This window comes from Thunnus albacares, chromosome 3 (genome assembly GCF_914725855.1).
Source record: "Thunnus albacares chromosome 3, fThuAlb1.1, whole genome shotgun sequence".
NCBI lineage: Eukaryota > Metazoa > Chordata > Actinopteri > Scombriformes > Scombridae > Thunnus > Thunnus albacares.
Genome location: NC_058108.1, coordinates 30,630,066 through 30,646,986, shown reverse-complemented (window position 1 = coordinate 30,646,986; position 16,921 = coordinate 30,630,066). Strand labels below are relative to the sequence as shown.

At 39.9% G+C, this 16,921-nt stretch overlaps 1 protein-coding gene across 1 annotated transcript in view; it reads right to left on the bottom strand.

The window, feature by feature from the left end:
• Positions 1-5,594: 5,594 nt before the first annotated feature.
• The window catches only part of ncf4 (neutrophil cytosolic factor 4), a 36,599-nt gene continuing 25,272 nt past the window's right edge, over positions 5,595-16,921 (bottom strand). The window contains exons 8-10 of the mRNA XM_044339113.1: positions 10,899-11,050; positions 9,957-10,022; positions 5,595-6,011 (exon numbers count right to left, since the gene is read on the bottom strand). Of these exons, the coding sequence (XP_044195048.1) occupies positions 5,804-6,011; positions 9,957-10,022; positions 10,899-11,050 (426 nt within the window). The 3' untranslated portion in view covers positions 5,595-5,803. The remainder of the gene's footprint in view (positions 6,012-9,956; positions 10,023-10,898; positions 11,051-16,921) is intronic.

Below are 16,921 nucleotides of genomic sequence, written 5' to 3'. Positions count from 1 at the left end.
AGAAGAAACCTGGACTCGACTGATCCTCCTGAAGTTCTGTTGCTGCTGGTTATGATTTATAGTCCACATAAACAGGACTGAATCATTGACAGAAGAAATCCAGACTAGACTGATCCACTTGAAGTTATATTGGTACGTGGTCCTACCAATGAAACACCAAGGAAAGACGGTGCCCACCTGATGACCCCAGTGAAGCGTTTCCAACATACCCCCACTTAAGGAATGATTGCCGATTACAATATGGGATTGTAAAACTAAGTCCTATGAGCTCAACTACTTCCTCCTCTGGATGACATCAAATTATTTGTGCATGCCCTCAAACAGCCGTCTGTTATGTAGCCTTTGTTGCTAAGGTTGTTCCATGTGTTGTTCACATTGTCCGCTCACATATTTTGGATTGGGTTCAGGCTTGAACGTGTAAGGATGTATTGGAGAAGTTGCCATTTCGAATAAAGAACGAGAAAAAGAAGTGAAATCCTACTACTACTGTTGTTTATGTAGCCTCTGGGCAGTTTCTGGAAGCTAACCAATCAGAACAGAGTGGGCTGATCATGAGGGGGGCCTTTAAGAGACAGGTGCTAAAATGGCCTGTTTTAGAGAGAGGCTGAACTGATAAAGGGCCAGTATAAGATAACTAACTGACTAACTAACTAACTTAACTGTAATTCATGCAAAGATAAACCAGTAAAGCCCCAGAATATGTGGACCTGCAAATGTGTATGACATGTCCCCTTTAAGACAAAGAGAGTGTTAGGTGAGTAGGTACTCTGAGACGATGCAGACAGATCTGCTGACTGAATCAAGTTAGGTATCTCATTCCACCACCAATGGACCACAAAAGAGAGAAGTTAGGATTGAGATTTCCTGCCTCACAGTGATGATCGCTGTTATTGTGAACAGGACTTTAGAGCAAAGTAAACTGCCTGTTGAGCCTATCCGATGAGCCCCATATCTGCATTCAAGTCCAGTCTCCTACTTCCTGCAAGGTAGCATTCAGTGAAGCACATAGCAGCTCTCTCCACAGCACTCTGGCTGATGTCCTCCAAACCCTGGATGTCAGGTTTCTCCCCGCCCTGGCAGATATTTTAACCTTTCAACATCTGAGTCCTCAGTCAGTGCTCCAGGTTGTGTATCTCCCACAATTACTTTGATGTCTTCCACTTCCTGGTGGTGACTTTCACTGCTTTCCCGGCTAGCCCTCTGCTTGTTTCCCAGTCAGCTACCTCTTTCCTGCATCTCTTTTGGCTATTTTCTCTTTTGGCACCTCCACTGGCTAGAATCTAATGTGCTTTAATGCTGACCTGCCTCTTGCCTGTGTCTTTGCAGCTTCTGCAGCCTTTTTTTACTGAGTTTAAAACCTTGTGTGCGAGATTCCTGAGCAGTTTCCTCAGTCCTACAGTTTCAGCCTGCTGCTCAGCTTGACAAACCTTCAACGAACCAGCCCGTCAACTTGGAGATGCTAGGTCCAAATACTGTTTATCACATTACCAGACCAGCCAATACTGACCTGCCATCTACCATCTGGTGAAATTTAAAATAAACCCTGGCCCTGCTAATTTTGCTCACTCACAAAACTCCCCTAACTGTTCAGATTGACTGACTCACATATGTAATATATAAACAAATTAAAAATGCAATGTTTCATTGAATTCTTTCAGTCAACTCTCTCCATGTGCATGAGGAACACGTTTCACTGACGGTCCACAATATCGCTGGTTCACAGGCTGACATGACTTTGGCCCTACTGACATTCATTATGAGCTTAATTAGATGTACAACAGGCCATCATAGCAGCAAAGACGAAGGTTGATAATTAAATTCTGGGCAAAGGTTGACTTGAGAACATGCTACCTAGATAGAGTCTGCCCTTTCTCACCAAGTAGGTTATGAGCTGAGAGAGACTCAGGATGACAGACAGAGAGAGATAAAGAGCGTGAAAGTGACAGAATATCTGACAGGCAGAGAAATACAGACGTACAGGAATAAAATGTTTGATGAGGATAGGGATAAAATGATAGATGAGGAAGTCACCCCTCAGTAATAAAATTACTCATCTCCTCTTGCAGTTGTGTCCTTTCAAAGTTTGATATTAGTCAAGTCAAGTCAAACTTTTATTTATATAGCACATTTCATACACAGGGCAACACAATGTGCTTTACATACAGTAAAGTGACAATACAACAGAAGATAAATATGCATCAGCAGGTGTTAGTGCAGTTATACAAGAATCAGTGCAGAATATACAAATGTCAAAATATACAAAACACACACACATATACAAACACTTAGAACTTAGCCATACATTTGTGAAAAAGCATATCAATCAGACCCACCGGTCTAATCCAATGCCAGATTACACTACACTTTTGATAAACAGCCTCTACCTGTTAATGCATTTTATCCATAAATATCTCTAGATTAGCAAATTAGCCTAGCTGACCTTCCACATTCAAATTAGCCATATTAGCTTAAAGCTGGATACCAATGAATGAACGAAGTAACTGCCACTGCAATTTATAAACACTTATTTAAAAAGTGGAAACAACAAAAATTCAAAAAGATCTGGAAAGATTGTAAATTATACACATTTTACGATTGGCTGAGGAGGAAAAGTTGGTGTATCTATAAACTCCAATGATGCTTCTGCTCCACAGAGGAGACGGAAAATAAGGGCAGACCAAAATATCAGATACGTATGGAGTGATGAGCAGACTGTAATGGTCCTGAAATTAATATGAGATGGGCAGAAATGCCATATTTCCATCATGTATTTACATCGTTTATCTCAGTTTGAGGTTTGACTGGCGCTCTCTTAATTACGTCGTGTTGTGCCCCTGCTTCTTCTGCAATGCCTGGCTGGAAAATTAACACCACTATCTGTTTATCTTGATGAACCAACCAATTTGCTGGAAAAAAAAAAAAAAAAAAAAAAACGCTACATTTGGATGGACACCCAGCTATTGAGATTAAAATCTCTTTTCCTAGAGAGACCCGCCAAACAAACATTTCTCAGTAGCAGAGTATAAAAATATAATGTAATTTAGTTTTAAATTTTACTCAAATATGATTTCTGCCTCCAAAAAAACCCAGAACAACAGCTCTGTCCATCAGTAAGGCTTGTCCTTGAACAAGCCCGTTCTCTCAGTGTTAAGTTGTACTGGATGAACACACCAGCCAAATGTAAGTGGGAAACGTGATGGCAAGTTAAGACTGAGGTGGCAGCTGTGGGCTCTTTCTATTATCGCAATAACAACAAAGCAGTCCCCGAAAGCAATCACAAGGCTTCATGAGCCGAAAGCAGAACAAATGCAGTAAACAGTGATTGTGTGCATGAGGCCTGGCTGCCTTTTGAGTCACATCACAAAAATTACCACAAAGTATTTATTTCACTTCAGCTCTGCCAAGGTAAAACCAATGACACGGTGGCTGTCAATCATTGGAATTAAGGAAATCTCACTTGCTTTTTTCAGAAATGAAAAAGCCAACAGACTCAATTGGAAACACAGTAATATGTATATAACTTCAGACAAACTGTTTTTTTCTCTTTATCTATTTTATTCCCCCTGCACTTTGATTTACACTCAGATAATCAATGTTTGTGCATGTGATCACTTATGTGTCTTTGTGTCCCTGTATTTGTGCATGCGACAACTGTTGCTTACCACTTGGTTTGCCAACATTTTTATGCTTTCGTTTCCCAAATATCAATGCAATTTCATTTTTTTTTTTTTTTTTTTGCACAAAGCACACCAATGAAACATTTGTTAGAGTGAGTTACAGTGATACAGTATGCATTCGTAATTGCTATGCAGGGCAGTGTCCTTCACAGGATCTGATCATCGCCAAAAAACCCATTAACACCTGAAAAAGCATAATTTACACCTACAGGTGTCCAGGAATCCTAGGTGTAATTTAGGATGGTGAATTAATGGTGTTTTAGCTGTCTCAAAATAATTGCTGTTTTGGACAATGGTCCAAAATAAGTCAAAAAATGCCCCTTTCAGTATAAAAATGCATAATTGTAATGGAGGACACAGTACTGTATATCCAAAACACCAGAGCTGCAGTGTAGCAAAAGGTATGTGAAGCATGTAAAATCATGTCCTTCACAGAATCATCAAGTACTTTTTTGAATTTATCATTTTACCAGTAATGTTGATTCCTAGATAAAGAACAAAATACACACCTGAATATGTTATAGAATAAAAGTGTTTACACTTACGTATGGGCAGGTGTCAGTTGCCTCTGGTGTGATAAGCAACTTTTGAAGATGCATCACTTCCACAGTGCCTAAGAGAGATTGTTAAAAAGGAATATGAAGCGAATAACTTTGCATTAAAGATGAGGAAAAACTGTCCTGCCAGCAAAGGCAATATCTGAATTTCCTGAGGCGAATGTGAATGAAATGCAGACACACGGACAAAATGTGATTGCATAATGTGAGCGAGACCGAGCCATGGAGAATACAGTCATTTAGAAACACACACGCGCACGCACACACACACACACACACACACACACACATAAACAAACAATGATCCAATTTTAAGTAGAAGATTTTCCCCTGTAGCGCCAAATACTTTTACCACAAAATATCTGAAAGCGGTTGACTGAGTTTACCGATGCTCAGTCTCGTTTTGGAAAAATTCCGATTTTGATAGCTGTTCTCCACTTAGAGCGTGCAAAGGATGATTGGGCATGAAGCAGCTTGACAGAATAAGTTAAAACATGTCAGTTAATCCCTACCCAAAGAAGACAAGATGCTGCAGTTTAAGTGGAGAATAGTTTGAGCTTGATTGAGAAAGAGGAATCTTTGATGTTTTTTTAATTTGGTTAAAAGATCAGCGCAACAAACAAACAATTCGTTTTATTATCTTGAGCATTAAGATTCACTCAACCTTGAGGATATAAATCTGTGGTAAATATTCTTGTGCAAGTGCAAGGTCCACTGGCCATTTGAGGAAGCTAGTTTCTGTGTTTACTGCAGGGTGAGATTCAGACAAATGTTTGAAATTATTCATGTAAAACGTTCATTTGGAAAGCTTTAGGAGGCTCAGCAGCTTGCCCTGATATATGTTGCTTTGCACGAGCCCTTGTTTCCCTGAATCTCTATAACAGAGCCGGCAAGTTCAAAGTTAGCATGACCCTCAGAGCCATAATGGACTTATTTATGGGAAATACGCCAGGTTGAAATACACCAGAATTATCCTTATCAATTTTGACAGCTTTCGAAGAGCACACTGCCAACTAAACAGCAACCACCACGAACATCCCGATGGGGGTTAGCAGAAAACTCTGGGAATAGGTAAGTAAATAGACTGTGTGTTTACTATTTCGCCACCGTTTTTCATTATAAGTTTGTTGATTATTTCTCCTGATGAATCAATTGATCTTTTAGTTTCTAAATTGTCAGAAAATACTGCCCAACACAAATTCTCACAACACAAAGACACATCTACAAATTGCTTGTTTTGTCCCACCAACGGTTGAAAACATTCAGGGTATCTAGGCTGTGTGCAGCTCCACTCCCAATGTGCCAGAATGTAGAGCTAATGGAAGCTTTTAACCACGAAAAAACTGAAGCATGCAAAGTGTAAAAATGTTATTAAATTAGTTTATTACTAAGGGAAATGTATGGGCCATTAACAGAAACAGCAGTGAATATTTTAAAATGAATGTAACTTTGAACTCATTGAAAACTTCATGTAAGCTTACACATGCAATATCAGCAACGATATTCACTTGGATGAGTTCATTGTTCGGATATAAGAATACTAAATATTTTCTCTCCTCTCTTTCTCTTTTAGGCCTCGGCGTTGTAAACAGAAAGGTCAGAGGCCATGGTCACGTGCAGTTCCCACGGAAACTGATTGACAGGTCTCTTGACTTTGCCCTGCTGACCTCTGCCCTCCTTGATCATCAGCTGGACATCCTCGTCGTCGAGGATACGGATGAGGTCGCCCTCGGGATCGCGGTAGTTCAGGGCGATGTTGTCCACCTTGAAGACATTCCTGATGGAGACAAAGGACAGAGAGAGAACGCCATCTTCAAATGAATGAAAGTAAATGACATCACAGCAGTCAGACTCAGGTTTAAATCGAATCAAAAGTGTCCAAACGTAACTTCACAAAACAATCATCGCATAAGGATAAAAGAATTGTTGTTAATAAATGAAAATAAGGTTTTTCTAACTTTTTGCTATGGTAGAGACTGAAGAAAGTAAGTAAGTATAATATGTTTAAATTATCTTTACAAACACATGTGGGGCGATAAAGTCAGAGACAAGCAGCCACGACCTCTCTGTGACAGGAACCGGCAAGATTCATGGGAAATGGAGTCTCACTTTCAAAAAACATGGTACACTGATGCTCATTTTGCAATTTTGTTCAACTACAGTATCTCTATCTCTCTGTTTATGGCAACTGCAACAAAATCACTACATGTTACCAATTTTACTTTGCAGTGTTACTTTGGTGCCCACTCACTCACTCTTTATCAGCTGATAAAACCCTGATGGATATTGTGAGAACATATCAAAAGTGTAAGTGTTTTTAAATGGTTAAAAACTTCTTATAATAACCTCGCAAACTTAAAAGCACAAATATAATGTGATGTAAGTTGATGTAATGTGATGTGACGAGACGTGACTGTTTATTAAATTTACTGGTTTTATATCATTTTACACTATTTATAGTAGAGACATGTTATTATATTTCCATTTATTAAATTATCTGGTAGTTTTGCAACATTTTCAGTTGCAACACTCCTTCCTCGCTATTTTTTTGCTCTGTCCTTTTTCTTGTTTGATGTGACACAATCCCATCTTTGCTTTTCCAACTTACTATCTCTTCCACCACCACCACCACCACCCTCTGGTCCTCCTGCTCCTCCTCCCCCTCCTCCCCTGCTCCCTTCATTCTCTCTCTCCCTTTATCAGTGCTAAGCCATATTAAAACTCAGGATCAGGGTCTCATCCATCCTACTCCAGGGCACAATAGGCCTGAACACAGGAAAACAATAATGAGCAGATAAGCAGTGGAAATGAACTGATTATGAATGGGGAGGGCTAATCATCGTAGCGCTCACCTATCTAAATTACCAGATAATGAGAGATAGAGAGAGAGGGAGAATGAAAGAGAAAAAGACAGAGAAAAACAGACAGTGTAATGAGCGTAAGCATTCAGTGATGGTGGTGCTGTGGGAGGGGAGGGGTGAGTGGGGGGGGGAGTCGGCGGTCCCACAGAAGCTAATTTGAGTTGAGTAATTTTAGTGGTGATGATTGGCAACTGGCGATTTGCAGGTTTGCAGACCACAATTGGTAAATATGGCAGAGCAGGGTGGTGAATTAATAGACTTCTGCTCATCCTTGTTTGTTCTGGAATTTCACTGCAACCTCACACACAAAATACTGAGGGAGAAAAATGCTAAACAGTGTGGTCACAAATGTCAGCAATCACCTTAGTTCATCAGTACATCTCCAGAGGAAACACTAGATATAGAAACCTGTTCCTTTCTGCATGTAGTTGAGAACAACATGCAGCTGATGCGTCTTTGCTTTTACGGAGACATGGCTGAACAAAAACATTCCAGCCACCGCCATTTAGCTAGACACATTCTCTCTCTGAAGAGCAGACAGAATAACATCTCTGTCTGGTAAGACCTGCGGGCTGGCCTGTGTGTCTATAACAACAAAGCCTGGTGTCAGGATGCTGTTGTTCTCTCTAAGCACTGCACAGCACTAGTGGAGCTCATGTTTCTGAAGTGCTGACCATAATATCTGCAGAGGGAATTCAGTTATTATCATTGTGACCGTGAATGTCCCCCTACATGCCAATGCTAAGGAGACTTTAAATGAACTGCACAACATCATCAGTGAGCAACAAACAACCCACCCTGATGGATTCTTCATTGAATTGGGGGATTTCAACCAAACCAACCTAAAGACAGTCCTGCCAAAGTCCTACCAACATATAAACCAGCTTATATGTTGGCACCAGCTCAAAGAAGGCATACAAGGCATCCCCATGCCACCACCTTGGCTCCTCAGACTGCATCTCTGTTATGCTAACACCTGCATATAGACCCCAGGTAAAACTAGGTAAGCCAGTAAGGAAACGAATAAGAATGTGGCCTGTGGGGGAGCACCTCAGCATTACAGCACTGCTTTCAGACCACAGACTGGAGCATCTTCAGAGAGGCAGCAACCTACAACCACCATACTGACCTACATGAGTACACAGAGGCTGTGATGGATTACATCAACTAGTGCATTGATGACAGTTAGCAAGACAATAACTGTTCGCTCCAACCAGAAACCATGAATGACAGGGGTGGTCTGCTCCCTGCTGAGGAACTAAGATGCTGCCTTCAGAGCAAGGATTAATCTGTACCCCCTGAAGATCAACAGCCACTTCACAGGCAACAGAGATACACTGCACCTGTGGCAGGGAATCCAGGCTCTCACAGACTACAAAGCCCCACCACAGGCCTGTGATAGTCACCCCTCCCTCCCAGACAAGGCACATGACTTCTATGCATGCTTTGAAGCCTCGAACATTACACCTGCCCTGAAAGCCCCGCCACAGCCCAATGAGCAGGCTCTGTGTCTCACCTCAGCCAGTGTGAAGAGAATGCTGTCCAGGATAAACCCCTACAAGGCTGCAAGACCGGACAACATACCTGGACACATACTCAAGGACTGTGCAGAGCAGCTGAAAGATGTCCTCCCAGACATCTTCAACACCTTTCTGTGCCAGGCTGTTGTTCCCAAATGCCTCAAGTCCTGTGACAACAACCTCTCCTTAAATGTGGGGAAGACTAACAAGATGGTCACACTTCAGAAGAGGCTGCAGTGAGCAACCTTCGCTGACCATCAATGAAACTGCAGTAGCACCAAGTTCCTGGGAGTGCACACTGCAGACAACCTGACCTGGTCCACCAACACCATAGCTCTCAACAAGAAGGCCCAGCAATGCCTCCACTTCCTGCGGAGACTGAGGATGGTGAACACCCCCCAACCATCATGACCGCATTCTACAGAGGCACCATTGAGAGCATTCTGGCGAACGTTATCACTGCCTGGTACGGGAACAGCAAACTCTCAGACTTTGCAGAGAATAATGAAAACCTCGGAAAGGATCATAGGTGTCTCTCTCCCTGCCTTAGCTGACATCTACAAAGCCTGGTGTGTCAAAAAGGCCTCCAACATTGTAGCTGACCCCTCTTTCCACATGGCTGACCAGTGTATATCTGTTTTTGGTGAATGTATATCTGTTTTTTAGTTATTTTTAGTGACTTTTAGTGGTGTCTCATCTATCATATGTTGCACTGTAGAGAACGATATTTTGCTCCCATGTATGCCGAGTATGTACTACAACAGTAATAATAAAGAACTTGAACTTGAACTTAAATTTCGATTTAAATCACCATCTTTTGCAGTCTAATTTATTAAAATGGCTTCAATAAGACAGGTTAAATGTGTGTTAATAAAGCAGAGGTCAGAGATTACCAGTCAACAATTAATATCTTTTCATTGATGTATTTCTGTGGCACAAAGGCCAATAAGTAAGAAACTGGAGGAAAAAACTCTTATATAGGAATATTAATGCGAATGCTGTGCAGAAATGTGAAGGTTTACATGCAAAAATAGTTAAATTGCTTTCATCAAATATGGTCTATTATCACTTTTTTTTGGAACGTGTGGGAATTCACTCACAAGTGTGAGGTTGCAAACAATTATTTTCAGTCAGCTTTTCACACCCAAAAATCTGATCCTCACATTTCTCTTAATCACTTTTTCCCACTTGAGTATAAATGCAATAAAAACATCACAAAAAATATACTTTTATATGTCCATTAAATTCTTTGCTTCTCCCTAAAAAGTGCTTCAACACTACAAAATAACTGAAAAGAAGTTAATAGAGGTCTGTCTATTCAAGAAACCAGTCTACACCTACCTCATTCGCAATATCAGGTCCTTGTACGTTGGCTGGATGGTGATGTCCTCTTGTACACACACATCTCTGTAAGTAAGAATAACACATCCATCTCCTTGAAGCACACTTTCTTAAAAATTGAATATGTGTTACTGTTTGGAGGACTGGCAGCCATTTCAAAGGATAATGCTGAAATTAAAGATTCACTCCTTAAGGTGTAATTCGCAGAGATGCAACAATAATTTCAGTTAGCGTACCCAGTACAAGGTTAAAACATTCATGCATCTGAATGAAGGCAATTAAAATGTTGAAATCCCTTAAAAAAGTAGAGTTACTTTGTGCACATTTATAAGTACAACTTTGCACAGTTGCACTTGTTATTTTGGAAACATGAACTATTAAGGAACATTTTATAACCCTTGCTGTAGAATGATTCATTTTTTATTTTGAGGACTTAAAATAATAATCTAAACATCTACAAAATCTTTTAGCCGTTAAAAGTTAAAAGTAAAGATCATTTTCATCCTGACATCTGGTGTGGATTTACTGAATTTGTGCATCGGTGAAAATTCAGAGTTTCCTTAACTTACAGTCATTTCCCCTTTCACTTATTAAATCTACACAGTCGTAATGTGAGTTAAAGAGGGCTGACTAACAGAATGATGACCCAAAGGCTAATCTTGTAATCCTTGCCCTATATCTAATATTCAAAGAAGGAGGAGAAGAGGAAGAAGAACAAGAAGAACAAGAAGAACAAGAAGAAGAAATGATACAACAAATTTCTGTATCAGGAAAGTTATTTTCACAATTTTTAAGCCAGGACTTGAGCTAAGTTAGTATATGGTTATACATATCAAATAAGTAATCACTCTCATACATCCTCAAACACACACACACACACACACACACACACACACGATCACACGCACTCACAGACTCACTTAGTCATCCATTTAAACAGACCTGGTGTCGACTCCGGAGGGGGTGAGCAGGTAGCAGCGCAGACAGCTGTAGGTGTTGCCTCTGGCCTCAGCTTCCGAGTCACTCTCTGGGAGGGGCTTAATGATCTTAACAAAGGATTCTGGGAAAATACCTGTCTGATTGTTCATTGTGCCCTGACAAGAAAGAGAAGAGAAGAGAATAGGAAAATGAGATTGTAATAAATGAGTATAGTTCCACTAGGTAGAGTGATAAGGGACTGATGATGAGATGGGGTGGTGCTTTAAAGGAGAGAAACACAAGGAGGCATCTAGAGAGACATTTTCCTGACTAATTAGCTTGTTCATAATACCTTCCTGATATTACAAGCACTTAAGACAACTATACAGCCTTTTTACTACACCCCTGATGTCTGAGTGTCTGAGTTAGTTGGCATAAACACATAACAAGACTATCAAACAAACCATCCAGTGCACTCACACAGCAACAGATTGCAACAATTTTATGTAAAAAGGCACTGATCTTATGGGCTACATTTATAATTTGGGACATCTCAACTGTTGTGTTGTACTTTCAACCTATTTGCTTAAATGTAATTCATGTTAATTAATTTCATGGAAATAAAATAAGCATTTACAGTATCCCATGCTGCAGATTAAAGGCATCAATAGTGAGAATGGCTGGTAAATATTTTTGACAACTGGAAATAATGACTGGGTCCTACACTTCCCATAATACAATTCAATGTTGTGATGTCATTTGAGTATTTTTCTTAGACTTAACAAAGCGCATCCAGAGCCACAGAAGATGTTATTCAACTGTCATGGTGTTATTCAACTGGCTTTGATGTGTAAAATCACCGGAGTTCCCTTTTTAAGGCACGATGGATGGACAGTCTGAGCACACATGCTTTCTTCCACTAAAACCCTTCTGTGCTTTAACACCTCAGAGCTGCTCAGTACAATCAGCCTCTTCAGTGTTGGCCACTGAGCAGCTCATTTTACTCTTGGAACTGTTTGTTACCTCTCCACTTTGGTGTGTTTGAAACATTTACCTTGATGCACCAGTCAGCCAGTTGGATTTGTCACGTTTTCCACCCACAGCCACTCTGTCCACTGACTAAATCAAAGGCACTCAGTTAACTTTTCCCAAGTTGTAAGTGTTGCATTAACCTCATCCACCCCGAAAAAAAAAGTAATACTAGCATGGATGCAAAGTTGCCAACAAAGAACAACAAGGTAACGTTTTTCAGTGTTGCATAATGATAAATAGACTATTGGTCTTTTCCAGGTTTTTTTTGGATCTCTCCAGAAAGCCAGGGGCAGGATAAGTGCATCCTCCTCCTCGATGTTGATTCTCACTCTCTCTCTCCCACCACATCAGCTTCCACCTCCTCCTCCTTTTCTCTCTCTCTCTCTCTCCCACTCACCCACTCCCGGCTCTCAAACTCTATCTCAACACCTCACATGTTTTTATTAAACATATTTCCTGACCTTTCTTTAAGTACTCTGTGACAAAGCAGAATTTCTGCGACAACTGTTTGCCCATGTTCGACTGTTGCCTTTTCATATTGAGCAGCTAATTAAAATGTCCCACATCCCGTTTTGGACGGCAACAAATTACACGTGGCACTTGCGGAGTGTAATCAGGACATTTTGCTCATTATGTAATTGTTCCTACAAAAGAAACTGGAGCAGGGCGGGGGCTTCTGGTTGACAGCATGCGTGACTAAGTAGCATGAGAGTATCTCTACAAACCCCGAAAAAGCTGCAAAACTACAATAAAAACATAGAAAGATACCTCAATGATTGCAAAAAAAGCAAAAAACCTGCACTCAGGAGTGATTACACAAGAGTTAGTAAAGAAGACAAACAGAGAAGAAGAAGATGCACCGAACAAACAAAACACAAAACGCGATGGCTGCTGATAAAAGCTTAGAACGAAGGCTCAAGGAGATGCCAAAGCAAATGACAGATGACATCTCAAAGCAAATAAGCGAATTAAGATCAGAATTTGAAAACTTCTCGGCCGAATCAAAAGAACTTTGAAAGGACATGACAGATATCCGCTCTGGCCTATATGACACTTCCGACAAGCTCAGAGAAGCTGAATAGAGAATAAATGACTTGGAAGAGAGGGAGGTAACAACAAACGAGGCTCTAAAGTACCTGTTATGCGAAGAAAAGACAAGGAGGGATAAATTGGATTATCTGGACAATAAATCTCAGCAAAACAAACCTGAGGATCTATCAAGTGAAAGGAGTTGAGGGGAATGATATGGTGGGTTTCGTTAAGAAACTTCCAACCGAGAAGCTGGGGATTTCACCCAAGCAGTCATTAATAGTAGCAGCACATTGTTCCCTTTTAAAGAAGCCTACAAAGAAAGAGGAAACTCTGAGAACCATAGTGGTTCATTTCCTACAATGGGACACTCGCCAAAAAGTGCTACAGTATGCCTGGGCAAAGAGAGAGATATCTCTCAGAGACAGTCGGATTTATTTTGACAGAGACTACTCGGCAAAAGTGCAACAAGAGCAGAGTCTGTATGCATCAATAAGAAAACAACAGAGATAAGAATGTAAAATCACACATCATTTATTCAGCTAAACTGAAGGTGTTGGAGAGGGGCATGCTACAATCTATGAGTCACCTGAGGGGGCAGCTGAACACCTGAGTGAGCAAGGACTTAAAAGTGACCTACCGCAAGCAAGCATCCAAAGAATCCTAAAGTCAACTCATTTCCTGAAAGAGCAAACGCAGCGGAGAAGAACAGACAGTGACAAATCTCCTCAGGGAGTTAAAGGTACGATCTAAGAATCTAAGAAGAGAGACTTATTTCAAACTGGTAAGCAGACTCAATGGGCTCTATACTGTTATGTTTTCGGTAATTCAGGTATTCCTGTGCTACCCTCTCTTGTCCAATAAGGACACAATTAATGGGTCCTGAAAGTGATTCTTGAAAGTGAAATTCCACGACTGGGAGAAATAACGTAGATGTAGCCTATTCAACTCTGGTGGAACATACACTGCAGGGTCATTTTCTTTTTCTTATTCTATTATTATTATTATTATTATTAGTAGTAGTAGTAGTAGTAGTATTTTCCATTTACCATAAGCTTAGGCCATTTCCTGAAGTAGTGCCATTGAAAGAAGGCAATAATTTAAATTCCAGAGAACATACCTATACTTGGAAGGGTGATCATAGATTAGATCAGATTAGATTATTTTTTACCATTATGTCCTGCCATAGCGCAACGCTATTTGGCTAAGTACACAGGGAAGTGTAGAATTAGTTATTATACCAAGGCTCAGAAATGTTTATATATTCTTGCATGTGGTTGTTGACTTAAATTCTTATAAAACTGATTGTAAGATTGTCAAAAAGAAACAAAGAAACTTTAAAGCTGGTGGAACAGAAATTCTCACTGACATTTACCAATGAAACTCGCCTAATCACCTAAAATCACCTAATATAATATAAATGGCTGTAAAAGCCCTATCAAACATAAAAAGATATTACATCAACTCAAAAAAGATGGAGGGGATATAGCATTTCTACAGGAGACTAATTTAGATCAAACTGAAAATCAAACCAGATTACCCTATCAGATCATGCTTTAATATTGTTAATAATAGAAACAGGAAGGGAAAAGAGTAGAACACTATGAAACGCTATATTATCTGGAAATTGATGATACAGGAGAGAACAACCCAGTTATTATCTGGGAAGGTTTGAAAGATGTTATCCGAGGTGAAATCATCTGCTTTTCATCCCAAGACAAAAAAGGAAAGGGATACAAAAATTAAGGATAAAGAACAAGCTCATAAAGCAAAGGGTGGAACTTATGAGCCAAATAAGAAAGGAACAAGCTCTGACTTTCACTAAAAAATATGATAGGGGGACACTATCACTAAAGATACTTTCTTATAAACTGAGAAAACAATAGACTAAATCAAATATTGTTTTTAAAAATAGTACTACAAATAAGATGCTAACAGGTAAACAGGAGATTGCGGAAGAGTTTGCTTAATGTTATAAACATTTATGTAGTTCAGACAAAGAAGAAGTTCAAACTCAGCTGATAGATTATTTGCAAGATTTGAATCTGGCACAAATGACCGATGCACAAGGTCAAAGCCTCACCGCACCAATTACTATCAAAGAGATATTAAAAGTGATTCAGGGACTAAAGCCAGTCATGAGCCCAAGCAGTGATGGCTTAACTGGAGAAGTCTATAAAGGAGTTCAAAGTACAACTTACACTTATTTAACATAAAGCATTTGACTGTACATAAACAAATGGGATATGGGCAGATCCATGGTGTAATTCCATAATAACAGTTATACATAAGAAGGGTAAGGATCCATTGCAATGTGAAGGATACAGGCCTATAACTTGTTACTAAATATAGACCAAAAGCTGCTAAGCAGTATACTAGCCAACAGGCTTAGATCAGACAGGATTCATTATAAATAGATAATTATCAGGTAATGTTAGGTGTACACTGAACATAATAGAATATGTCCAGAAAAACAATAGACAGGCTCTCATACTCACCCTTGTTGCAGAGAAGGCATTCGACAGAGTGGCCTGGCCTTTCATTTTTGAGACTTGTTGTAGCTTTGGCTTTAATAACATCTTAATTTCTTGGTTGCAGGCTATATATGGAATCTCAAAAGCTCAGGTGAGAATTAATAGAATGCTATCAAGTCCCTTTGAGCTTAGAAGAGGCACAAGACATGGGGATCCACTCTCGCCTTTAATTTTTGCTTTATGTATTGAACCATTGGCAGTGAGAATCAGGAGAAATGAAGAAACAGAAGGGGTAGAAATTACAGGTATACCGCATAAACTAGTGTTATATGCAGACGACGTCATCCTATACTTAACAAAACTAGAAAGTACTCTTCCAGCCGTATCAGGGTATAAATTGAATATGCAAAAATGTGTAGAGATAAGTTTGGGAGACCCTATCTCTACAGAGCTAAAAAAATGAATACCCATGGAAATGGGATGAGAAAAAGTGTAATTCTTAGGCATAGAAATACTTAGGAATATGGATCACCTGTATAAATCTAACGATGACCAACTACAAACCAGAATTAAACAAGACTTGAATGGATGGAGTTTAGTCCCTTTGTCATTATTGGGAAGGATTGACACCATCTGAATGAATATTATGTCTATTTAAGGCATTACCTTTTTATTTCAGTCCAACTACATTAAGGTGTTGGGATCAAATGCTACTTAAATTTGTTTGGGACAACAAAATTAAATAACTTGAATTGGCCAAAAGGAATAGGGGGCTGGCTCTCCCGAGTTTGCAGAGTTATTATTATGCAGCCCAAATACAGGTAATACAAATATGGCTACATGATGACATACAGGCAAAATGGAGGTCCATAGAGCTGTCCCTATGCAAAGGCATGGGAAAACTCCTGCCATTCCTTGGAAAGACTTCTGCTATGAGAAACACTGGTTGGGAGAGCTAAATTAGCTGAGTGCACTTGATCTGCTATGCCCAGTGGGCCCAAAGGAGACCATGGCCTTGCCTGGAGCTGCACCAGAGAGGAAACATCGAAAGCGGTGCAACAGGACGTGGAAGTGGGGCAAGCGCAGAGTGCAAGCTAGGCTAACTTAACCCATGGTTAACCCAAGGTTAACCCATACAAACTGGCAGTTCCAACAATAATGTTGCCTCATGTTCTCTGGACAGCAAAATGGATTATAAACTCCCCCATCAGTGCCGGTCACTCGTTGACATGCAAGAACTGTCTACATCGAACTGAGACATGTACTTTTCTCTCTACATGCTTTTGTTTTGTTTTGTTTTTTTTCTCTTTTAAAGGGAATTTTTAGATATACAGTATATTGTTATCCTTTCTGTTGTTGTTGCACTGCTGTGGGCTGAGAGGAGCAGCATTTTGTTTTTTTTTGTGTATGCAAATACACAAGAAAATGATAATAAACTAAATCTTGAAAAAAGTCAAAACAAAAGATAGACAACAAATGGTTTAAAAATACACTTACAGCCTGGAATAAAGT